This window comes from Mus caroli, chromosome 11 (assembly GCF_900094665.2).
Source record: "Mus caroli chromosome 11, CAROLI_EIJ_v1.1, whole genome shotgun sequence".
Lineage (NCBI taxonomy): Eukaryota > Metazoa > Chordata > Mammalia > Rodentia > Muridae > Mus > Mus caroli.
This window is the reverse complement of record NC_034580.1, coordinates 72,418,159-72,442,651: the sequence shown is the minus strand read 5'-3', so window position 1 is coordinate 72,442,651 and position 24,493 is coordinate 72,418,159. Positions and strand designations below refer to the sequence as shown.

General features: G+C 55.9%; 2 protein-coding genes across 5 annotated transcripts; one reads left to right on the top strand and one right to left on the bottom strand.

Annotated features, from left to right (window-relative positions):
* Positions 1-1,617: 1,617 nt before the first annotated feature.
* On the top strand, positions 1,618-6,774 carry Tp53i13 (tumor protein p53 inducible protein 13). Of its 3 annotated transcripts, XM_021175655.2 has the most exons (7): positions 1,618-1,810; positions 2,005-2,073; positions 2,277-2,318; positions 4,981-5,109; positions 5,609-5,806; positions 5,891-6,425; positions 6,504-6,774. In XM_021175655.2, the coding sequence occupies exons 1-7, from the start codon at positions 1,739-1,741 to the stop codon at positions 6,614-6,616; spliced, it is 1,158 nt and encodes a 385-aa protein (XP_021031314.1). In that variant the 5' UTR covers positions 1,618-1,738; the 3' UTR covers positions 6,617-6,774. The 3 variants fall into 3 exon arrangements, with proteins under 3 accessions (XP_021031314.1, XP_021031313.1, XP_029339534.1); XM_021175654.2 differs by having other exon boundaries at positions 5,891-6,774; XM_029483674.1 differs by lacking the exon at positions 2,277-2,318 and having other exon boundaries at positions 5,891-6,774.
* A 262-nt stretch (positions 6,775-7,036) lies between these two features.
* On the bottom strand, positions 7,037-21,085 carry Git1 (GIT ArfGAP 1). Of its 2 annotated transcripts, XM_021175652.2 has the most exons (20): positions 20,764-21,085; positions 15,483-15,616; positions 14,975-15,087; positions 14,762-14,867; positions 14,042-14,259; positions 13,866-13,960; positions 13,494-13,536; positions 11,947-11,973; positions 11,733-11,781; positions 11,370-11,442; positions 10,805-10,902; positions 10,340-10,451; positions 10,091-10,224; positions 9,572-9,955; positions 9,447-9,500; positions 9,230-9,316; positions 9,067-9,140; positions 8,756-8,938; positions 8,578-8,641; positions 7,037-8,424 (listed from the first exon to the last, which is right to left on the bottom strand). In XM_021175652.2, exons 1-20 carry the CDS (start codon positions 20,813-20,815, stop codon positions 8,212-8,214), a joined length of 2,313 nt encoding a protein of 770 aa, XP_021031311.1. In that variant the 5' UTR covers positions 20,816-21,085; the 3' UTR covers positions 7,037-8,211. The 2 variants fall into 2 exon arrangements, with proteins under 2 accessions (XP_021031311.1, XP_021031312.1); XM_021175653.2 differs by lacking the exon at positions 11,947-11,973.
* Between the last annotated feature and the right edge of the window lie 3,408 nt (positions 21,086-24,493).

Genomic DNA, 24,493 nt, shown 5'->3' with positions numbered 1-24,493 from the left:
CCCACCTCCCACTCCCGCCCCCAGCCCTTTGTACAGCGATTGCGACAAGCCGGAGCAGAGGGTGAAAGAGAGCCGGGCCACAAAGGGGGAGCGGGGACCTGAGGGCCAACCAGAGAGAGCGGAATAAGGAGGAGTGCTAGGAAAGGATTGGGGAGGGGGTGAGGCTGGAGGCCTGGGTGAACGTGAGGTGCCAGCTTCTACCCTTGCCCTCAATGAAGTCTGGCTCCAGGGGAGACCCTGGGTCACTGCACCCTCAGGATCCGCTATTGAGGAGTAGCAAAAAAGCAAGAAGGGAGCAAAGCGCTGATCCCTCGCTAGCTTCACTTTCCCCACTCGATGCTGCCTTTGCAGCTAGAGACGTGTATCTCTCTCCTTCGCCTGGCCCTGCCGCCTAGCCAGGACCAGCAACTGGGCGATAATTCAGCAGGGCTGGGACTCTGCACCTGGCCAGAGGCAGACTGAAGCATCTGACCCTGACCACGAGTTTGAGGGAGGTGGCTGTCGTTTCTCTGGAGGGCATCCGGGCACTAGCCGGTAGACACTTGTGGCCTTCCCAGCCCACCCTCCAAGGACGCTTTCCAAGAGTTAGGCGTCTCCACTGTTTATCAGGAAGGACTGTAGGAAAGGAAAGAGTCTCGAGTCTGGCCGAATAAGTTGAGGGAGAGGATTAAGGGATGCTTAGCCCCGCGGTGGGGCTTTGGTAGAGAGGTACACTGTGGTTCTTTAGGTCAGATCAAAATCTGGTCATTTCTGCAGGGGTGGGTGAATACGTCCGGGCACATCGAAGAGGCCTGAAATAACTATTTTTTGATGTATTTCGAACCTAAAAAGATTTGTTTAGGGGTGTGTGTATGTGTGTGTGTCTAGGTCAGAGGACAATCTGTGGGAATCAGGTCCCTCCTTCAATCACTTAGGTCCACAGATTAAATTCTGGACGTCAGGCTGGCGGTCAGCACCGTTTCCCACTGAGCCATCTCGCAGGCCTGTTTCAAACTTTTGATTGGGCGTCAACCCTTAACTGGGTTCTCGTTTCCATTGTAGCGCTCCCTTGCAAGGGAGGCCGAGCTGAGCACTGTAGCTCCTCGGACCAGTGTTTCCTTGGGCAAAGGAGAGCAGGAATCAAGAGAGCTCTGGCTTCTTGGGGCTTCTGGGCCTAAGACTCTCCCAAACAGCTCGGGGCTCAGTTCTTATTATTAGCGAGAGGAGGACTGGAGCAACGTGAAGGCGAAGCGCTAGAGCCGGGACCCTCTCTCTGGGACAGCTAGGATTTCATAATTCCGTGTTGAGCGGGTTTGCCAAAAGAGCACACAAGTCTCCGCCTGGGTCACCCGGCCCTTAAGGATCTCGCTTCCTGCCCTTTGCGGCGTTCCAAGATTCTACTCAGGCGATACAGTTGCGCTCTGGTGGTCGCACAAACGCGCCGGGACGCATCTCGGTCGAGGGAGGTGGTTCCGTGGGTTTGGAGACCAGGAGATCCTTGGCGACTAACTTTTCCGGCTTTGGGTTCAGGACGCCTGCGCCGGACTGGCAGCGGGCGGGGGCGGGCCTGGCGGTGGGAGGGGCGGGGCGGGGGCGGGCCTGGCGGTAGGCGGGGCGGGGCACGAGGTCGGGCGAGGAGGGAGCAAGGCAGTGCGCGAGCCGCGGTCTACGTGGGCGCGCTAGCGGCGCGGGGTCGCGGGCGCGCGCGAGCGAGTGGCGCTGCAGCTAGTTGGTTGGCGGGACTGCTGGCCCAGCTGAAATGGTTCCTCCTCCTCCACCTCCGCCCCGGTTGCTTCTGGTAGCCCTGGTGGGGCTCCTGAGTCTTCGCGAGGTAAGGCGACCGGCTCCGGGTAAGGTCTTGGCCGGGGGAATCTCAAAGCGCTTTGCTTCAACTTTGTCCTGGAAAGAGTGGCGCGCGCGAGGGGATTCGGAGGCCCCTCCATCCGTCCGCGCCTCTACTCCTGGAACCGAAAGGGCGGGGCCCTCGCAGAGGCCAACGCCCAGCTCTTCGCCTTGGACCCACAGGTGGTGGCTGAGCCGGCGGAGGAGGCAGGAACCCCTTGTCCCGAAGGCCTTTGGCCTGTGCCTCCACAGGTAGGAACCCTGTAGGGCCGAGGACGAGAAGGGTATGAACGGCCTCGCTGCACCCTCGGTGGTCGCCCGATTGGGACATCTGTTGGTTTCTCCTGCCCTCAGTCTCCAGCGTCTTCATCTCAGCCCAGGGCTTGGGGCTGGTTGTCCTCTTCTTCACACCCAACACGAGGTCCCCAGCTGCTCTCTTCTTTTCCCATGTGTAGGTGTTACCAAGAGTGACTTACACACAGGTGAGCCAAGGACAGGTAAGTACAACCCGTAGCCCATCTTGGGAGCCTTCCCTGGAGGCAGACTGTGCCTCGCACTCTACCTCTATCTATCTTGGCTCTCAGTCCATTCCTTACCACTTTGTGTAGAAAGAGGTGAGGCTTCCACTTGCCAGTCCCAGGGCAGATCGGTAGTGCGGGGTCAGGGGTTCTGTTGAGTAGCTAGATGCATGGCAAGTAACTCCAAGTTATTCTGAAGGTAGCAAAAACCACCTATATCCCAATGCTGGTGTGATTTGGATTCTCTTGTCTTTCTTGGCTCTGATTTTCTGCAAGAGATGGCATTCTGTCCCTTCAGCTTTGAGAAGTGAGTGAATAGTGCTTGGATTGCAAAACACTATATCATGTTAGCAATGTGTGCTTTAATGTGTTCTAAACAGTTCAATTTTTATGAATGCTCTTTTAAAAATTGTTTATATTTATTTTATGGGTATGAATTTTGCCTGTGGGGTATTTTTGTTGTTGTTGTTAACTTTGGTTAGTTTTGGTTTTTTGATTTTTTTAAGATAGCATTTCTTCATGTAGCATTGACTGTCTTGGAACTCACTCTGTAGACCTGGCTGGCCTTGAACTCACAGACATCCACTTGTCTTTGCCTCCAGAGTCCTGGGATTAAAACCCTGTGCCACTGCCTGAGGCCTGTGTGTTTGTATATTCAGAAGAGATGGATTTGGAGGTATAGGTTGTGAGCTGTCATGTGAGTACCGGGCACTGAGCCTCTAGAAGAGGAGCAAAAGCTCTTAACCACTGAGCTGTGTCTCCAGCCCTCCTCCTCTCTTTCTGACACAGGGTCTCATGTAGCCCAAACTGGTTTCAACCTTGTTCTATAGCCAAGAATGATCTTATTTATTTTTACTGTGTGTGTGTTTTTTTAAAGATTTATTTATTATTATATGTAAGTACACTGTAGTGTATGTAAGACACTCCAGAAGAGGGTGTCAGATCTCATACCACCATGTGGTTGCTGGGATTGAGCTCTTAACCGATGAGCCATCTCTCCAGCCCCCTCCAAGAATGGCCTTAAAGCTCTGATCTCCCTGCCCGGTGAAGGGCTAGGATTACAGCAGGTACACCATCAGACATGGCTGTCTCTTTGTTGCATGTAATTCTTCTCTTTCAGTTATTTCATTGTTCAGAATTCATCTGACTTTATGATTTACTTATTTTTAGTTATGTTTACAATCCACCTGTTGTGGCTGATTTCCCGTCTGACTTAAGACTTACGTAATCTTCATCTGATTCCTTGATTCGTTTATCTCCATCATCACAGGCCCTCACCACACATGTGAATTCAGGCTCATTTCCTCGAGATACCTACCTTCTTTTCTCTGGTTTATTTTCTACTCCCAGCCTATCAGGATCTGAAACCCACAGCTTCACACCCTGGCCCAGCAGAAGTCACAGCATCCCTTTCCCTCATACCTTGTCTGCCTTTATCCCATCCTCTTACAGTTAACTGAGCTATCTGGACATGGTGGCGTAGACTTTTATACTCTGAGCTACTCGGGAGGCTGAGGCAGGAGGATAAACATGAACTCAAGGCCAGCCTGGACAATGTTGTGAGACTGACTCTGTTTTTAAACTTAAGGGGAGAAAAGTGAAACGAAAGTTGAGGATCGAGCTTGCTGGTAGAGTGTTAGTGTGGGTTCAGATTCCTAGAACCTCCACCTCCACTCCCCAGATCCCCCCAGCCCATCTCTCTCCCTCTCCCTTTCTCTCTCTCTCTCTCTCACACACACACACACACACACACACACACCCCTACACCTCGGTTTGAGTTGTATCAGTTTTTACTTCCCTGAATTTCTCTCCCCCTACTCCATGGTCTTTAGAGGTGGGCTCACCTAGCCTAAGCTGGCCCGGTATTTACTGTGTACCCTGGTCTGGCCTTGAACTTTCAATCTTATGTTCCAAATGGCTGGGATCCCAGGTGTACATGATCACACCTAGCTTTCCTTGAGTCTCTTATACATTCCTCAAGGCCTGGGAGTTCTCTTTTGGTGTCTTTTATAGCACCCAGCACAGGTCAACTCAGAATAAAGACTGACGAAATGCTCCTACCCTGGGCTTGTGCAGTCGAGTGTGTCTGGACACTCCTGGGAGAGCCCGAGGATTAGATCGAGAAGTAGAAGACCTGGTCTTCATCCGAGGGGCAGAGCCTAGGGCTGGGACTTGTAGAGCCACTGATGCACAGAGATACAGCTGAAGCCTCATTCTCACTGGGCTGGAGACACAGCTCAGTGGTTAAGAGCTTCCGCTGCTCTTCCAGAGTCTGTTCCCAGTACTCACGTGACAGCTCACAACCTATACCTCCAGATGCAGGGGGTCTGAGGGCCAGGGACGAGGGCCAGTGGGATCCCCAGCACCATGTGTGGGGGCTAGGGAGCATGTATGGAGTCTAATGGGGTTACTCAGCCATTCGGTCTTGCCCAGAGGTGCATTTTTTTTGGGGGGGTGCACTTGATGGAGAAGAGAGGTGAATTAGAAAGGAGTACATCTCAGTACTCCAGACCCTTTGCCTTTTCCTGGAAGTGGACGGGCACTTCCTGGTAACCTCCTTATCCTGGCACCTACGATAGGAGAAGTTGTGATTCTCTGGGAGGGGGCTGGGCCTGGTCTGATATCTCTGCCTTTCCTCCAGGCTGAGGGTGTCACCTTCTTCTACCACCCCTGTGCCCACCCCTGGCTGAAGCTCCAGCTTGCACTCTTGGCCCATGTGTATGTGGCTAAGCCCACACTCATTCCTGACTTCAGTCTCACTTGGGACCGGGTAAGTGGTTAGTGAAAGATGTGCTAAAAGAAAAAGAAATAAAAAATGTAAAAAAGCCGGGCGTGGTGGCGCACGCCTTTAATCCCAGCACTTGGGAGGCAGAGGCAGGTAGATTTCTGAGTTCGAGGCCAGCCTGGTCTACAAAGTGAGTTCCAGGACAGCCAGGGCTACACAGAGGAACCCTGTCTCAAAAAACAACAAAACAAAAATGTAAAAAAAAAAAAAAGCAAAAAACAAACCTCAAAACAAACAACAAAAAACCTGGGCTTGGTGGCCACCATCTTTAATCAAGTCCTCTAGAGGCAAAAGCAGGCAGATTTCTGAGTTTGAGGCCAGCCTGGTCTACATATTGAATTCTAGAACAGCGAGAACCTGTCTCTTCCCCTTCCCCCCACCAAAAACCAGGGAGTTGTGCTACAGAAGGGCAAGGCACTATGGGCAGAGGAAGGAAAACTCAGGGTCTTCTTCCATCTTAGCTCTACATCACCTTCTTTCATAGCCCTTGGTGCTGACAGCATGGGGGACCGCACTGGAGCTGGCATGGATAGAGCCAGCTTGGGTTGCCTACTGGCTGAAGAGGCAGCGGCGGCGGAAGCAGAGAAAGAGTGTGTGGTTTCTCTCTGACCATCTTTTTGGGCCCACTCCCACGATGCCAGCCTCCAGAAGAGGGAAGCTGTGTGGGAGACGGTGTGTACAGGTGAGGGGTGCTGGGACCAGGCTTGCTGGCAAGAGTATTGGGGTAATAGAGAGTAGGGGCTGAGTCCTTTTCTCTTCTCCTTAGGCCCCGACTCTGGCTTTTGCTCTGCGGAGCTGGCGACCTCCTGGTGCACAGGTGACATCTAGAGGATCCGGGCGGTCCTCGATCAGTGTTGTCAAGAGAAGGGGTCTCCGGGCTGCCCTTGGTCTCCAATCCACTCCCTCAGGCCTGAGGGTTTCCTTGGCCTCTTCACAGAGCCTGAAGGCCCAGCAGCCGACTTTGGGAACCTCATCTGTGGCCCCGGTCTCCTTAACGACTGGGGGACCTGGAGGCAATGGTAGGTCCAGGACAGAGGCTCAGATGCCCAGTGGGCAAGGCAACCCTGGAGGTTGTACCTGTCCGGGTCAGGTTTCCCCAGCTCCTCGGGCCGCAGTGCCTCCCCGGGTAGCCCGAGGGCCAACTCCACGTACTGAAGAGGCGGCTTGGGCTGCCATGGCCCTGACCTTCCTGCTGGTCCTGCTCACCTTGGCCACACTTTGCACGCGACTGCACCGGAATTTCCGCAGGAGCGAGAGTATCTATTGGGGGCCCACAGCAGACAGCCAGGACACCGTGGCTGGTGAGAAGAGCCCCCCCCCCCTTTCTGGTGCGCCCAATCGCTGGAATTCCTTGCCCTTGACCTCTCACCTTCCCACAGCTATCCTGAAACGGAGGTTGCCTTTGCCTTCGCGCCGGATCAAGCGGTCTCGCAGAAGGCCCCTGCTCCCACCCACACCGGATAGTGGCCCTGATTCGGAGAGCTCGGACTGAGCGGCTCCGCCCTTCTGCGACCGCTGCCACGTGGGCCGTCCGCAAGCGCCCCCTGGCGGCGGGCCGAGGCCCTGGAGGCTTCACCTGGTTCCTGGAAGAGTAGCCCTGTAGCTTTCCTGATACAAATTCCTGTTTCTAATTAAATTATTTTAGTAGAATTCGGAGTCTTTGGGAGAGTCAGGTCTCTAGCCAGTGGCCCAGGGCTATTCGAATCACATCAGGCCGGTTTCTAATCAAGTGGCTCGGTGCTCGGGTGCTGGCACTCCTCCACTAGCTCACTTTTCTGCAAGTCTCTCCGCCCAACCTTAAACTTGCTGTCCTCCCTCAGCCTTGCAAGGATTGCAGAGAGGGGACATGGTAAGTAGCAACAATGACCTGAACCAAGAACTGAATACTGGGCTAAGCCCCACCTCCAACCTCTAGACATCAGAAGTGGCACATGGTCACTTATTTATTTTTGATACAAATGTACATGACACACGTTCTGACAGCTACCCACCACCACAGGCTAGGGAAGGTGGTTGGGGAGAAGAGCTGATGGGTGCTGTCAGTGCCTTGCCGGCCTTCCCAGCTGCAGCCAGATCCCCAGGCCTTCAGGGGTGGGTCACTGTAGGTGCAGGTAGTGATGTGGGTGCTGGCCTTGCAGAGGCTAGGGGGAGGGGCTCAGTTCCACAGCCACCAGCTGAGTTGGGGACCCTGGGGAGCCAGCCCCAGGCGCAGGTGCTGTCCTCTGCCTGGCCAGCACACTTCCCACAGGGGACCGGGGAGAGATGGAGGGAAGTGGTTTTCCTTTTAAGTTTATAGGACAGGGATACAAGTAGGGGCAGCAACTGGACCACAGCTGGTGACCCTGACAGTCTCCCTGTCCCAGGTGGGGGAGGGGGGCTGACTTCCAATGCTGGTTCCACTACTCTGGTTCCCCTGCTCCTCAGAGCTCCAGGTGGGCCAGGTCTCGGGAACGGCACTGCCGCTCACATCCTCAGTTGCAGGAACGCAGGGACACTCAGTTACCACAGAGTTAAAATTAAGGGGTAGGGAAAGGAAAAGACTTTCCAGTGTTTGCTGCTGGGGACCCTGGCACACAAGTTGGGGCCTGTGCTCTAGGCAGGGGCCGTTTGGCATGAAAGAGCAGCAAGGGGGGCTGCTGGCTACAGGGCAGAGACATCCAGAGATAATGTACAAAGGAGGGGGTGCCCCTGCATGGCCCCCCAGGGCTAAACTGGCTCATGGGGATAGGGTGCAGTAGGCGGAGCTGCCCCATCTGGAGTGTCCCTGTCCCACCCTTTGCTGAGGGCGCCCTGGAAGGCAGGTAAAGAGCTGGGAGGGATTCCTTGAGGCTCCTGCACATCAGCAGGGCAGGGATGCTATGTACAGAGGGAGGGGTATGGAATGTGGGAGACAGAGGCTCCTGTCACCTCACATTTTTGTCCTTGGGGCTTGAGGGGAGGGCACCAGGGCACCTGGATGCCAGAGGAGAACGGTGGCACTAAGGGCACTTGTGCCAGTGGCTCTGTTGGGGGTGGGTTAGTGTCTGGAGTGGCCCAGCTCCCATGGCCAGTGAGGTTCCAGGGTGTGGGTAAGGGCAGGGAAAGTGGTCACTGTTTCTTCTCTCGGGTGGTGATGGTGACCAGCTGCTTGGCAGCCTTGGCGATGTCATAGGCGCACTGGATCACCTGCTGAGTCAGCAGCTGGAAGTCCACGGGGGCGCCTGGCTCTGGAGGCACTGTCTTCCGGCACTCGCTCTGCAGCCGGTAGGCGCTGGCGTTGAGCAGCCGCAGTGAACTGCGCACAGGCTCCAGGGCTGGCCTCTGGAGGGAGGAGTGAGGAGCCGATGAGCTCTGGACTTTAAGCCGGGCTTCTGACTGGCTCACTGTGCTCACCTCCACCCAGGCAGCAGTCAGCTTACCTGCATCTGCCCCACCCCAAGGCCCTCCCACTCTGCTTCTCAGTGGCCCCTGTACCTTTGGGAAGAGAGAAGCCATCTCAGTCACAGCCAAATGGATCTTTTCTGAACAGGGCACAAAGCTGTCAGGGGAAGGGGGGAGTTAGATGAGAGATTTCTGAGTCCCAGAGTCAGGGGACCCTAGCAACACCCTCCAGCCCAATACTCAGAAGTACAAGCACCTGTGCCCTCCCTACCTGTCATGTTTGAACTCCTGGGCCGCCCTCAATAGCTCCTGAATGTTCTTGGTGACCTGCTCTGTCTTTAGGATGACATCTTCGGTGCTGGGGAGCCCGGGGTCGAGGTCTCCATCTAAGCTCTCCAGCTCAGGGTGCAGCTCATCCTCCTTGCTCAGCTCTAGGAATCGCTTCCCTTCAAGCCTAACCCAGGTAGGAGGAGAAAGGAGCCATTCCAGCCACTGATGGCTTGCCTGCACCTGCATGCTGGGCCCTCACCGCCTCCCTTCCAGGTGCTCGCAGGGCTGGGTAGAGACCCCCAGGTATCTCACCCAAGCAGAGGGTCCCCACTCTGTGTGTTCTCATAGTCACTGTCTGCACCACTGCCGTGGCGTGAGAGCTTGCTCTGGAGGGTGGGGAGGGGTGATGGGTGAGCACACACTCCTGGACCTGTGTAGCCCACACACTGCCCCTGGGCACTAGGATGGAAATTACCGCGTGGCGACTTCCTTCTTGGGAGCAGGACAGCAGTGGGGAGGAGGGAGTGAAGGGCACAGAAGAGGCAGACACCCCCTTCCGGATCTGAAAGCCAGAACAGGGCCAGAGTCAGTCTCCACCTGTACTGCAGTGTCTGTCACGCGTAGCTTAACAGCTACTGGGGCTGGTGACTCACGGGTGCAGGGTTCACCCTCCTTCCCCGGGTCCTGCTTACCCGATAAAGGCTGGCAGGGACATGCACGGAGTAGATGGCATCGTCTTCGAGCTCCTGAGGGAGCAGGGCAGTGTCAGAGTTAGTGTGATCCTCATTTCCCCCACCAAGGCCAACAGGCTACTCACCGTGCTGTGGAAAGGCTGGAGCCGGGTGGCGAGCTCGTCCCCAGGTGCACCTCCAAAAGGCTTCAATGCAGAGCCTGGCTCATACATAGAGAAGGCCTGGCGGTCCCTGCGGTGGGTGCTTCCACCAGGCCCCATGAGGGTGTGTTCTGCCCGTTCACTGGGAAGTGAGGGTGGAGGCACTGGTCCGGGTGGCTGCCGGAGCTGCAGGTTCTCTGCCTGCAGTTTGTGGATCTCCCTCTGCAGCCGCCGCAGCTCGTCGCTCAGGCTGCTGTTGACCTTCATGAGCTGCTGCACCTTGGCCTCAGAGGTAGCCAGAGCCTTCTTCAGCTCCAGGTACTCCTGCAGCGTCACAGCCCCATCCGACAGATCTGAGGAGTCCATGCTCTGTAGGGACAGAAGCCAATCAGTCTCGGGGACAGAGGCTGACCAAAGCTGGGCTATGTATAATATGGAGCTGGGTCTAGAGGCCAGAAGGAACAGAGGAGACTACGGAAGGGAAGAGCAGGGTCAGTGTCAGACCCTGGCACGGTTGTTCCGCGTGGCGCCTGCACTAGGCAAGGGCTCCTGGTCCGTGTCTTCGTCAGAAGCCACGCTGTCGTAGTCGTGCTGGTCATCCAGCTCGCTCTGGCTCCGTGCAGACAGCTCGAGGTTGTCTAAAGACAGAAGACCTGTCACTCGGGCCTGCTCAGTCACACACATCATTTATCAAGATCCCAGGCAAAGGTGACCGCAGGGCCTGCAACAGTGCCTTAGCCTGCGTGATCCCACCTGTGGGGCTGCTTAGACTCTTGCCCTGCTGCCTCCGTTTGGCCTCACTGAGAATGTCGATGATCAAGGTGGCAAACTCTCGGGCATTGAAACGGGCCAATTTCTGTCGTCCCTACAAGGCGGAAAGGGCAAAGCCGGCATGAGGGACCACTTCTGGTTGGCTCAGGGGCAGGAACAGAATAGCAAAGCAGGACGTTGCCATCCCATCCATTCACAGCTAAAACACCCAGCCCAACATCAGCAGGGTGGCAGCCCAGGTCAGCAAAGCCTTAAGGCACCCAAGGGAGCCCTTAGGAGGCTGAAATACCTAGCAGTACTAGAGAATAGCTCCATCCCATTCCTAGTCAGACCCTGAGGGAGGCCTCAGGAGAGCCTGCCTGGGTGCCAGCTTGTCTCTGGCTAAAGAAGGGCAGGGCCCTCAGACTGAAAGGAAACCACCCAGGCCTCCCGCCTATCCCTCCTCACCTGATTCCGAGTGGCTGAGTATTCAGGGTTGACTGGCAGGAAGGGCACAGCACTGCGCTCTGTCACCAGGGTGCTATGATTTTGGGTAGCTAGCCACACTGTGGGGGAAGGGCAGGGAGCAGATCACCCATGGTGAATGGGCCCTCAGAGAAGCACTGAGCAGAGCCCCCAGGCCCTCCTCTATTCTGACTGGGCCAGTGTCACAGGAAGCAGGGTCTCCAGGAACACAAAAGCTGGGCCCCGCCCTGTGAGCCCCGCCCACTGACAACACAACAAGGCAGGGCCCACCAGGCCAGACCCAGAGTTTGGGTTGGAATCTGGCTGTGGCCAGGAAGGAGTGATGCAGGGTAGGGGTGGAGCATGGCTGGGGAGACAGCCAGAGTGGGAGGCAGCCAGAGCAAGATGAGCTCCAGTGCCTGGTGGGTAGGGAGGCAGCTGGCTGCCTATAGCTCGGCACTGCCCAGCGGGGGATGGCAGGGATTCACCCCAGTAGGCCTCAGAGCAGCACCCTATTCCCCTGGTTCCCTGGGTCCTTGCTCTTTGCAGCAGGTCTCTTACCACTCACCAGCATCATTTTCTCTCCGATCCACCTCATCATACACATCCATGGCAAGTTCCTCAAAAAGCCGGTTGCTGAGCTAGAGGCAGAGAGGGGGACCCAGGGTCTGTCAGGATGCCGTGTGATGTGGGCAAGTCTCATGACCCGTGTCACCCAGCTCATCTTAGAACTGAGGGGTAGGTAAGGTTTACTGTGCAAGGAAGAGAGTCCAGGCCATTTCCTCCTCTCAGAGATGAGGCTCTGGACACACCACTTGGAGAGCAGAACCAGGATCAAAGACAAGGGCATGGGGAGGTGATGGGAGGGGAGAGGTTGGCAAGACAGGAGAGGGCTGCTCTAAGTAGTCCCAGCTTGTCGAGGCAGACTCACCGCTTGCAGCTTCTTCTTGGCAGCTTTGGCCAATTCAGACAGATCCAAGCTGTGGACAGGAGGGAAAAGGAGAGAGGCCAGACATGAGGGATGGCCTGGTCCCTGCTGGTTGCCTCCCAAGCATGCAGGGGGCTCAGGGAGATGAGACCCCAAGGTCACACACCAAGCCTCCCCCACCCAAACTTCACAGCCTGCAGCCAACAGGTGTGGGTACCTCTGAGACATGCACTTTTGCCGAGATCTAATCCAGGAAGGCAGCAAAGGGAAGAACAGGACAGAGCAGCAATTACCCAGCAGCAGGCCGCTCTTGCTTTCACACGTCAAGCTCAGACACATCTCCACACACTCAACACACAGCATGCAAGGAAATCTGCCTCCCCAGCCGGTTCCTGTCCACTGTCAGCTACACGGAGCCATCCAGTGTTCCTTCTTCCTCAGGTCCTAGCCACGCCTCCCACTTCTGCCCTTGTTTCCTCTGGTCTGGGCTTTTAGACTTCTAGGCTTGTCTTTAAAATCCTTTTCTCATCTAGTGGCAGAGTGCTAACATACCTGGCTATGCTCTCTGCCTTAAAACAGTTCAATAGTAAATGTACATAGACTATAGCCCAACCATACTTCTTCATAATGCTTTTTTTTTAAAAAATGCTAAGTACTTTGTATTTGTTGGATTAATTTCAATCTTCCCGAAGGGTAAGTATTAGCACCCCCGTGTTGAGATGACATGACTAAGGCTCAGGCTCGGTAATCTGTTTCAAGTCACACGGTCAGGTAGTACCGTACCACCACTCCCCATAACAGCAACACCTGGACTCTGGCCAGGATGGTTCCACCCTTGCTGAGGTTCCCCACAAGGTTCATTCTCACCTGGCTCCTTCCAATCTTATTCCCTCACACTATGCTGTGGTACACAAATTGCTTGCAGTTCCTACCTCTGTACCCTGCCACCTCTTGCTGCTGTCCCTGCCTGTTCAGTTGTAGCTCAGGGTAAGGTGGTGTCTGCATTACCTCGGTGTCTCTAGAGCAGCAGCTGGCTCTGAGAAGATGCTAAGTTACAACCACTGGCTCTATGTCCTTGTGTGTGTGTGTTGAATATGCAAATATGGGCACACATGTGTGTACACACACACTACTAAACAGATCAAACTAGAGAAGTAGAATTGAGTCTTGGAACAGGGGAGTTCTGGGTTCAGGAATCTGAGCTGCACAGCCTGACTGTCCCATTTGTCTGCATAGGCTGTAATGGAAAACCTCTCCTAATGCCCAGGGGCACTGCCTGGCATGAAGTTGTAGTCCTCTGACGACCACTAGGTGGCGCCAACTCATTCTTGTCCATAAACTGAGTAAGTGGCTGGGTTATCCACCGCTGAGTTATCTTGGGGCCTCTAAGATCAAAGGCAAAAATTCACCATGATCCCCCTGTCACCGCACACTGGAGTCCTGGCCAGTAGTTCCAAAGCCACCAAGTTCCCTGTAGCTATCTTCTTCCTAGAGGGAATACTTCATCCAAAGGCTACACGGCAGATCCAGTCTAGTTAGGCCTTTCCTTGAACCTAAACCCTCCAGACATTTAATAATCACAAGGTTCACATGCACTGCTGTATGCTGAGCTGGCACTTCTAGCCTTGAGGTCCACAGTAGCTGGGACTAGGCTACAAATTCCCGTGTTGCTAGTTAATGTGGGCATAGGGTGGGAGGCCAGGCCTCTGGGCCAAGTCACCTTGACATCTAATAGCTGGAAAGGGGCATCAGGTGGGCACTCACCTGTCAGCCATCTGTGGGATGATGTAATGCCCATTCTTGTGATCTGAACAAAAATAAAAATGCCAAGTCACGGATGGCAGGTGGCGCCAGTATCCAGGAGCCCACTTCACCACCGTGAGCAGGGTTTGACACAGAGGAAATGGAGGTCGGTGGGATACCCCAAGAGCATTGGACGCTGGCTGGAAGTCAGGCCCACCCCCACTCCTTGGCCCCAACATACTTGCAGCAACCCAGAGCCTCCAGCAATTTCACAGGAGCCAGTTGCCTAGCAACACAGTTCCCCAGCTGGCTTTGTCACTATGGCACCTGCTGCTGGGTGTGTCTGGGTCCCACCTGCCTGGCCTAGTCAGGCCCAGCTCATTCTCTGCTCACCAGGCTTTCGTCCACAGAGATAGAAGGCCAACCGGTCAGTGAGCTCATACTGGCACTCAACTAGCCTTTCTGCCAGTTCATGGTGCCCCGCCTGCCTGTGGGGAGGGGACACGGCTCAGCCACACAGCAGCAGTCACTCCCCTCCACCTACGCCTCACCCTTTAGCTGATTCTCACCTGGCATAGTCGATGGGTGTGCGGCCATTGACATCAGGAGACCCGGGGTCAGCCCCATACACTACCAGCAGCTCAGCCTGCAGGGTCTGCCCTGCCTTGGCAGCCACGTGTAGAGGTGTAGTGCCCTTTTCTGGGTGAAAAAAGTTGGCCTGGGCACCCAAGGAAAGCAGGCGCAGACATGTTTCCAAGTTGCCTGTTCGCACACTCGAGTGCAGTTGCTGCGAGGAGCAGAGTGTGCAATAAATGAGTGTGACAGATACACGTGTGCCCAAGGAACTTCTCCCCCAACCCCACAACTGGTTGTTCCTGGTACTCCGACCAGCTCCAAAGGGCCAAAACCAGGCCATGTCAGGCAGGCCAGAGGGCTTCTAACTACAGGATAATGCCAATTAATAACAGCGGTTGCCAGTCACTATCCTCCATGAGCTCTGCTTGGAACAGATACCAGCTAGAGGTGGTCCTGTGATTATTTTCCCATTTTACTGGTGAAGAAATGAAGGCTCTGAATAACTGAGCAAGGCCCTCGACCTCAGGGTTCCCTAGCTTTCAAGTGGCAGGCGGACGGGAGGCCTTGCGTATCCACTTGGGAGCAGAGGCATCTTAGCCATCAGCAGAATGACACAGCCCCAGAGTGTCGCACTTACTGCTTCCCCTGGCCCTACTGCCTCTGGGACCTAGGCCTCAGGGTGTCGTGGGTGTGGGAAGGGGGGCCCCTCACACCTTGCTGAGGTCTTTGGCGGTGACCCCATCATCATCACGGCAGGGAAGCTTGTGCACAAACGCCAGCATCTGGTACTTTGCCCTGATGAACTCTGACTTGATGGGGCTGCATGGAGCACACAGGAAGCAATGGGAGCAAGAAGCTTAGGGAAGAGACCTTTCAGGCCGCGTCCCAGGCCCACGGCCTGCCCACTGCCCCGCAGTCCCACTCACTGGACTTTGTCTTGGGGGTTGGCTTTGCGCCGGCCACTTTGCACTTGCGCAGGGTCCAGCAGGGAGTGCTCCCAGATGGAGTTGGCCCCGTTGCTGGCAAGCGTGTGCACCATCTGTGGGGAAGACATGCCAAGCATAGAGTGTCCACTGCGTGCTGGGCACTGAGGGAGATACTCCCGAAGTGCCTGCTACAGCTGGAAACATCCCTAAGGGTCCTACAGTGTATCTGGTATCCACTCAGGCCACCCAAAGTCATGTGTCCTGTTTAGCACTTCATGCTGGCTTGCCTTGTGGGTTCGCCAAGCTTCAGAATGCTTCAGAGCTTGCTCAGCACACTGTCCAAATATGAGTTCAAGCTGCTGATCGGGGGCCGCATGTTGTGAATAGGCGTGTGTGTGTGCATGTGTTGTGTGTGTGCACGCGCATGCGCGCATGAGGCTGAGGGTGGGGGCCCGGGGGTACCTGGACCCTACACACTGGGAGGAAGAGTCTCTGGTTCAGTCCCTACCTGGAGCAGCGTAGGAGGCCAGGCGCTGTGGCGCAGGTGCTTGACAATGGAGATGTGTCGTCCCAGGCTCCGGTGCACACTGCAGCACTCGTCGCAAACCAGCACACCTCTGCTGATAGATGCCCAGCCAGGGTCTGGGGGAGCAGAGGTGAGAAGTTGTTAGGGGCCAGAGGAAAGGCCCTACCTCCCAAGCACCCATCAGGGGCTGGCCCATGCTTAGTGCTTCAGGCACATTTACTCAGTCTCCTCAGGAGCCCAGAAGCTGGCCACCAGCCCTTTCCTCTAACTCCTTCTACCTCTGGGAATGAAGGGTCCCCAGTGCTCCTCATCGGGTACAGCTTCCTATCCCACAGCCACGGTGATGGTCTCACGGCCTCTCCTCAGGGATTAATATTGCCACCCAGCCACTCCATAGGGAGGCAGGAGCCCTGATGCCACACATCACACAGTCCTGGACATGCTCCTGTTAGACCCCGTCTGACAGCCTGCTCCAGCCTCAGGCCACAGTCACTGTGGGTTTGTGGCCTTCAGGACAGCGGGACTAACCTAGTCTGAGTACTCTTACAGCCAAGTATTCAGCCTGGGATTCCTTTCAGGAAGTGCTACTTCTACAGATGAGGATTAAACGGCTCAGAGAGGTCAAAGGGCTTGCTCAAGGTCACACAGCTCATAAGGAGTGCTGCTGGAATGCAGAGCCAGACACCTCACTGCCAGAGACCAGGCCAAGCCTAAACTTGCTGCCCTCTGCTCCCACAGCCTCAGGACGAGTCTGGGGAGCCACTCTCTAGTCCTTGGGGTGAAATGAACTTGGGAAACAGGAATGGGGGCTCATGGATGGAGCTCCTGGGTCCTCAGGGTAGGAGAGATGCCACCACACCAAGTCCCTCTGGAAAGGGGAGGAGACAACTGCACAGGGCTCAGGCTACAGAAAGGAAAGGTCATGGGGGAGAAAGCAGCCATTGTGTGCTGTCCAGAGTGGGGGCAGGGAGTCGCTCTTCCAGGACACTCTGCTCTGCCTAGGCCCCCACCCAGGCTCAGGAAGCCTTGTTCTGGGGGATGGGGCTGGCTCTCTGCCTCGCCTTATTAGAACTCAGGCTGCTCAGCAGGGAGGCTCTCAGGGGCTGGAGTAATCTCCCCCATCCATAAGACAACTCGTGGGCCCTTGGAGCCAACGTCACCATCAGAGTTCCCAGAACCATAAGCAGACTGAGTCAGGGCTGAACTCCTGCCCATGTTGGGGGTGTCCCCCAATACAGTGTGGAAACAGGAAGTGAAAGCTGTCTTTGGATTCAGGCTTCTTTTGGAATCTCACAAAACAAGGCAAGGAGGGATGTACAGTGACCACCACACACCTTCCCAGGAGATGACTTTTAAGAACTGGGGAAGAGATCAGCCACCTCTGCCAAGAGGGGGAGCCCTAGAGTACTTTTGTGTTGGTTTTACCCAAACAATGAGAACCACGCCCCCCTAGGGCATGGAAAACTCCCTTCCCCCACTCCCAAACACCACTGGGTCAGGGGGTCTGCCTGCCAGTCACCTCCTGCAGCCCAGGCAGGAAGCGGGAAATGATGCAGCCTAAATTCCTCTTGTTGAAGAGGTAGGGTTTCCTGTGAGTGGGGAGCCGCCCAGGCCAGTCCTGAGGCCTCCACCCGAGGCCTGTGGCCCTGTGGAGAAGCTAGGCCTACAGGAACCAGCTTGACATTCAGGCCCGGTGGTCCCAGAGCCTCAAGCTCTAAAGCCTTCCTGGCACCTTCTCCCTGCTTGAGAAGGGTCCTCCTTTCCCTTGCTGTGACCTCCAACAGGAAGGGAGGGCAGGGGACACTGTTGGTCTTAGTCACACTGGTGCCAGCTCAGTTCTGAATGACACAGATAGGAAGTCTGTGTCTAACAATTCTACCTGTACTCTAGGTCCAAATGACCTTGGCCAGCCAAGGGAGTTGCAAACCCCACCTCCACCAGTTCTGAATCGCAAGGGCCAGGAAGGGTTTCTAAGAAGCTCCTTGCAAACGGGGCAGGCGGGTAGGGAACGTGAGGCCTGGGGAAGACAGTGTCTTCCTCTAGCTGCTCCACAGGCAGGTGAGGGCTAGTGTGACCAGGTTATCAGAAGGGACATCAGTTATCTTACTGGTGCCAACCATAGGAAGGTCTCTAAAGAAAACTCATGCCACCACCAAAAGCTACTAGGCCAGCAAAGGGCCAGAAGGCCTGGACAGAAAGCCCAGGCTCAGGCCTCTCCCCCTCTAAACTAAGGGTCAATCAAGCCCTTGGAAGAGGAGAGAGAAAAAAAAAAAAAAAACTTGCTGTGCTAAAAGCAGGCAAGAGGAATCCAAGGGGAAGGAGGTTACCATTGGGGGTGTGGTCAGAGGTGAGAGCTGTAGAGAGTTATGGAAATGTTATATTCACTGGGCAGAGTGGTGGCCACATAGGCTTACATATGCCTGAAACCCACAGGATAGCCACACATGGTAGGGCATGCCTTTAGTCACAGCACTTAGGAGGCAGAGGCAGGTGAATCTCCAGCTTGGTCTATATAGTGAGATCCTGTCACAAAAAAAAAAAAAAAAAAAAAAAAAAAAAAAAAAAAAAAAAAAAAAAAAAAAAAAAAAAAGACAGAAAGACAGACTATAGGACAAACACACACCTGGCTATACAGCCAGCTGGGCAGTGCTGGTGCATACCTTTAATCCCAGAACTCAGGAGGCAGAGGCAGGTGAGTCAGAGTTCAAGGCCAGCCTGGTCTACAGAGTGAGTTTCTACAGCGAGGACCACATAGAAGAGACCTTGTCTTAAACTGCACCCCCACCCCAAGCAAAAGACCACTACCATATTTGTTCTTATAAGAAGACAAATGAGTCTGTACATTGCCCTGCAACATATTCCCCAGCTCTGGTGACTTATGGCCCAGGTATCTGAAGATCTTTCCTCCAGCCTATCAGAATGTAAGGCCGATGTAAAGGTGGTGGGTTAGGAAGTGAACACTTTATAGCCAGGCCAGAGTTCTTGCGACCAAGGCAATGAGGAAGAGTAGGCAGAGGCAAAGTAAGGGGACAATCACCATTCTCCAGTGCACCCTGACTCCTGCCCTCTCCTGGATTCCCAAGGCAGGCAGGGGCACAGCACCTGGTAAGGTGGCACAAACTGCCACAGCAGCCACATTGTGTCCAAATGCCTTGCAACATAGTCACACCTGTCTCTGAGCACAGGCTCACCTCCTACCTCTATCACACTCCAAGTTAATAAACTACAAAACCACCATGACCCCACTCCATGATCTCACTCCATAGCCCTGGCTGGCCTGGGGATCTGCCTGCCTCTCTGCCTCTCAAGTGCTGGGTTTAAAGGCATGTGCTACCATACCCAGACAATAACAGAGTTCTATCACAGTGACTCTGTGACTCTGGGCTATACTGGGATATATATGGACTATATTTTATCATATGCATGGGATATGAGAAGGCCAGGCACGCTTATGCTCTCTTGTCTGGGATGCTATAGGCCTAGATCAAGAATGCCATTGTCTGTCAGACCCAGTGTGGCATAGGGCACTCCTGACAACCAACACTTGTACCTGGGGAATGGGTGCCACGTGGCAGTCCCTACACTACACACTAGGTGCTAGGGTGGGATAATGAGGAAGGCTGTCAACGCTCTGCCCGCCCGTCTGCGTAGTAATTTGCATCCTGCATCAGAGGGTGGAAAAGGAAAGAGTCCTGAGGCAGGCCTGCCTCTGTCACATGAGGATGGGGGCTAACATCTAACACACCCTGTTCCTCCCAGCACCGACTGGGTGTCCAGAGGCTGCAGCCAGCCAGTCACAGACTCTATCTGCTCCAGAACCAAGAATGTAGACCGGGAAATGCAAGGGTCCTCAAAACCCATTTCTGTTCCACCGGAGACCCAGAGTGAGCAAAGCATCACAGAATAAGCTGGAAACAAGGCTAGTACCTGAACCCAGGCTCCCCTGATGGCACCTGCTAGGCTCCACGGACACTCCGCTCATCCATTCAAGGCCAACCCACGGCGGGGGGGGGGGGGGAGTGTCATTTCCAGCTAACTAGGGGTATGGAGGTCCATCTGTAAACGGATCTTCTAGGACCCTCCAAACCGTGACATATCCTAAGGAGGTCTCAAGGCCAGTCACCTACAAGGTGTCCCATGTTCATGGCTCTGCAACTACCCACAACTCTCAATACCCCAGTTTAGATCATGAGAATTACCGGGACCATCATTCCTGGGGCTCACGGTCAGATCTTGGGATTTTAAGGGGTGACTACAAGTTATGGGCCCGCAAATCAGCACTCCACACTCTCACCTAATCACATCTTCATTACCCAGAGGCCATAAGACCCCGAGACTGTATGGAGAGACAGCTTCTTTTATAGAGGATGGGCAAAGGCCAGAACTTCCTGCCTCCAGCCAGCTGCTGAGTCCCATCATCGGCTGTGTCCTCCCACAGAAGGGACCAGCCTGGTGAGTTGCTGCCCTCCCTTCACTTCCTCAGCAAGCCAAGGGGGCTTTCACAGCAGCTCAGACCGACTCACTCTGCTGGTTAGTAGGGAGGAAGCAGGGTGTAAGTCCAGTTCGCTCAGGAGTCAGCTGGTCCAGGTGAGCATAAGCAACCTCACCGTTTTCTCCTATCCAATGAGCTAGAGACCAGGAGGGATCGGCGTCTAGACTGAACCAATACCTAGCACACCTTCTCCAACAGGCCTACCCGGAACAGGAAAAGCTGAGTCTAGATGTTCCCAGACACCAGCAGGCCTGGAGATGCTTCCGGGGAAGATGCCCATGCTTAGATTGTTCCTGAACACCGGGCCCTCTAAGCAGCCCCAGCCTTGGGAAGCAGGGGCCGGGAGTCTTAAGAGTAGCTACCCCTGTCAGGTGCTCCCTAGGAGCTCGTATCCAGGCCCCTTGCCCTCCACCGCTCCGGCGGGCACGCGGGCCATGTGAGCAGCAGGTGCAAGACGCGGGGGTGGCAGGGATGACACAAACCATCCTAGCGCCCACCTCCCACAGCCTGCCGGCCTCCGCCACGGCCCTCCTGCCACACCAGGCTGGCGCTTCCGTCTGGATGCCGCGATGGAGGTGGGAGGCGGTTCCCTCCCGTCCACCGGCTCCAACGCACAGCGCCCCCCGCAGCCGGCCCTCCCGCCAAGGACGCCGCTCCGCAGTGGCCCCCGCCCCGCCCTCCGGCCCGGCACAGCGCTCCCGCCAGGCCTCGGCGCCCGCCCGGCGGCGGCCTGCAGCGCGGTCCCGCCCCCGACCCGGTCCCGCCGCTTACCCGGGGCGCTGCAGTCCGCACACACCTCCGCTCGCGGCCCCTTCCGGGACATCCTCAGCGGCGACGCGGCCGCAGCCCTCTGGGCCAGCGTGGGGGGCGCGGGCGGCGGGCCCGGGCGGCGGCGGCGGCCCTGCGGCCCGGCCCGGCTCCCGCAAGGCCCCGGCGAGGCTCCGCGCGCGCGGCCAACCGTCCGCCCCCGGGGCTGGCCCGGAACCCGCCGTGCCCGCCCGCCCGCTCGCCCTCGGGCGCCCTCCGCCCCGCGCCGCCCCGCGCCGCCCCGCCGCCGCTCGCCGCTCTCCCCGCCCCCTGCGCGGCCCAGGCCGCTCCTGCAGGAAGCAGTGAAAGCCCTGCCCACCGGGGGAGGGGCGGCCCGCACCCCGCCCCGGCGCTCCGCTCCGCTCCGTGGCCGAGCCTCTCGGAGAAAGGAAGCCTGCGCGCAGGCGGGAGTGGACGGGGGTTCTTAAAGGAACCGCGGCCCGCGCCCGCCTGGTCTGCAACCGAGACACCCGCTAGCACTTTGACCTTCACTTTCCGATTGGGGAGTGGTCCAGGGGACGCTCGGCCCAAAAACCGAGAGACGGACGTGGTGGGGATAGGGGTGGACAGGAAGCATTCCCAGGCACAATGCTCCTAGCAGTCAGAGGCTGGGTTGGGGTGAGGTGTGTGCTCTGGTTCCCTGTGTCCAAGTCAGTGTCCAGGTGGGTCTGTGGCCATATCCCTGCGGTGTACACTCACTACCACCAATATGGACGGCCAGGTGCCCGAGAGGTCACTTAAGTGTGACTCTCTCTCTGTGGGACTAAAAATACATCATTCTTGTTTCAAATAGGAAAGCAAAGAATCTGGGTGATTATTAAGAGTGTTGTGTGCACCAGTAATAACTTGCTATCTGTTTCGTGTGCATAAACGATGTTTCCGGGCTGCCCGACGGGTGTGTATGTATCCTGCGCATATGCTTATAACAGGAGACAATTTTGTAAGGATCTTTTTTTTTTCTTGGACTTCTCATGGAGACGGGGGTGGGGGGGGCAAGGAACTAAAGTGCATGTTGCACGTGGGTGCACCCCATACTGAGCATGCTCCCCCATACACGTGTGACCCGTTTGTGCCCAGCCCCCACCCCTACAGCCGCAAAAGGGCTGTCAGAGAACTCAGCTTATGGAAAAAGCACACAACACCAGGTTGGGGGGGGGCGCTCGTAGGGGAAGGGGCAGGTCAGGGGTGACAGAGTTAAGGGAGATTCCTGGGTGTCAGGGATTCCTGCTCAGTAATAAAACGGAGGTTTGGGGGGAGTCCTTGGTTAGGGGTGTCTGAGTGGGTCTATTTCTCCCAGCAATGCCAGAGCAGCAGTGACTTGTGGGTGGGCAGGCTCTTTCCCTAGGGGGAGACAAGTAATGCTTATGAGTCACACCACCCAAAATACACGCAAAGTTCCATCGCCTTTTGCTGCAACCCAGATTGACAAGTTTGTTTGAAATTGTGATCCACAGGATATATTTATAATCTCACCTTAAAAAAAATCTTGCAGACACCCCCCACCCCCAACCAGCAGCTCAGCAGGTGGGGCTTCTGCCAGCAAAGGGTGGTGGTCATGCCACCCCATGCTGCACTCATACCCAAGAGTCTGTAGGCTTGGTGGCCCCAGCAATGGAGGTGGGAAGCAGTCTAGCAGCTGAAACTGGGCGCGCAGCCCAGGAGCAGTGGCCGCCCGTTCACCCCGGATCGACCCCCAGCTATGGAATTTCATTTATTAAATGTCGAGGCAGCTGCTGGCAGCCCCGTCGCTTGGCTGCCTTTGTTTCTTCGCTGTGTGGGCGCGTCTGGAGCACGTGGCAGCCAGGGCGTTCAGACCAAAGGGAAAGCGACCTGGGCTTCGTGTCGATAGCCGGCCATCTGGCAAAAGGGCAACCTAGCCTCTAAATGCCTGTTGGCCTCTCTCCTTTCTTGGAATACAGGGCGTGCAGAGGAAGAATGATTCACGTCCCCCCACCCCGGCCACCCTATCTCCCTATTGGCTCAGGGACTGCCTGGGAGGGGCCCTGGCTCACACAGTCCAAACTTTGTTGCAGAACCCCCCAACCTCACCACAGCCAAGCTTTAGAGCTTGAAGATGGGGGAAGAAGGGTTTCTGGCTTCCCCGAAGATGTCATCATCCCAGGAACAGAACAGCTCAAATGGAATCATACACAAGGTTCTGAAAACGATTTAATGAGGAATTGTACAGGCATTCTCGCGGCCTCTCCTGGTTGCCCCTCCTTTCTCTAGCCCCCTCCTCAACTCGGGCTGTAATCACGACACTCTGCTGACCCCTGGCGGTGGAGGTGGGCTGCGGCCCTGGGCTGCAGAGACGCCTGCCGGCTCCTCCCAGGCTGCAGAAAGGGGCGAGGCAGTCTACTCCTCCCTCAGTCCTCCGGGCCTGGCACCGCTGGGTGTGCAGGAAGCAGGAGAGAAGAACACACAAAGAAACCCAAGAAGGGCGCAAGAAGTTTGCAAGCTTTTGCTGTCACTTCCCACACAAACACTCTCTAGATTGTTGTTCTAAGTCGGGTTGGCCAGGAATTCCTTATTTCTGCCTTGAGGTGGGCTGGAGGAAGGCAACATGTTCGTTCCTACCACCTGTCTCAGGCTGGTTGAAGGAGAGAGGGGCCTTTTTCAGGCAGTTCATACCCTTAGCTCATCCCATGAGGTAGTATCTGATCCCAGTTTAGAGGTGAGTGGGCCGAGAAACTCTGAAGGATAAGCAATTTGTTTAAGATCAAGCAATTGTTACGGTATTTAAATACAACTCTCTTGACATTTTCTCTCCCAAGGCATCTTGGTCCTTTTACCATTTGCAGGTGGCCGCCACAGAGGCCAATTTGTCTTTGACCACACTCTCTGCAAGGACTCCTTGTGGAAGCGCTTGTCTCTCTGCTCTTTCAGGAAGCAGGCAATCTGGACTCAGTCATTTCCCTTAGGCAGGGACCCACATGGGATGGAGGTGGGGAAGTGCCACCTGCTGCTGTCTTTGCTCAACCTCATCCTGGTTCTTGCTGAGCCATGAAGGGGAAAGACTGTCTTCTTCGCCTCATTAGACATTCTCTTTTCCAACGTGATGTGTGGAAGCTGGGGTTTAATTTTCTGAGAGAGCAAAGATTTGAGAAATATTTCGATTCTCAGACCCCTGGCTGCTTCAGTGACCCTTGGTACTGATGCCCTGCATCTCTCTTATGGTCACTCTTTAGTCACTATGAATCTAGATGCCTCTTTACCCTCCCTGGGACCCAAGCTCACTTCTACAGGCCATAGACCCCCGACCCAACGCTTCAGGTCAGCCCTAAAAGCCTCCCCCATTTCCTTGCAAAAGGCAAAATGCCAAAGGGTGGAGGCGCGCCCCAACCCACTTGGCATCCAAGTAAGGCCTTCGCTTCGGCCGGGTTTGACTCTCTGTCCACCCTCCCAGGAAATCAGTTCCAGACCATCTCTGGTCATCCGAAACGCACGGTTCTACCAGGCGGACTACAAGCCCCATGATGCTGCGGGGCCGAGCTGTAACTAGCCCAGCTCGGCGCACCCGGGTCCCCTCCTCTCTTCCCCGCATCCGCTTGTCCCTCACCGTCCGCTCGGGCTGAGGGCCGGGCTATGCGGCTTAGGGGAGCCGGAGGGTGCGGGCGCGCGTCCCTGCGGCGGCGGCGGCGGCGGCGACCCGGGGGCCGGCGCCCCGAGCGCCCCCGCTCCAGCTGCGGGTCCC

Excerpts from the sequence above, each read along its gene's own strand:
- Git1 (XM_021175652.2), bottom strand. The coding sequence starts at position 20,815 with ATGTCCCGGAAGGGGCCGCGAGCGGAGGTGTGTGCGGACTGCAGCGCC. Across the intron at positions 11,782-11,946 it reads CAAAAGTGCATGTCTCAGAG|CTTGGATCTGTCTGAATTGG; the intron begins GTACCCACACCT and ends TCCTGTCCACAG. Across the intron at positions 8,939-9,066 it reads AGTGGGGACCCTCTGCTTGG|GCTTGAAGGGAAGCGATTCC; the intron begins GTGAGATACCTG and ends TACCTGGGTTAG.
- Tp53i13 (XM_021175654.2), top strand. The coding sequence starts at position 1,739 with ATGGTTCCTCCTCCTCCACCTCCGCCCCGGTTGCTTCTGGTAGCCCTG. Across the intron at positions 1,811-2,004 it reads GGCTCCTGAGTCTTCGCGAG|GTGGTGGCTGAGCCGGCGGA; the intron begins GTAAGGCGACCG and ends TTGGACCCACAG. Across the intron at positions 2,319-4,980 it reads CACAGGTGAGCCAAGGACAG|GCTGAGGGTGTCACCTTCTT; the intron begins GTAAGTACAACC and ends CCTTTCCTCCAG.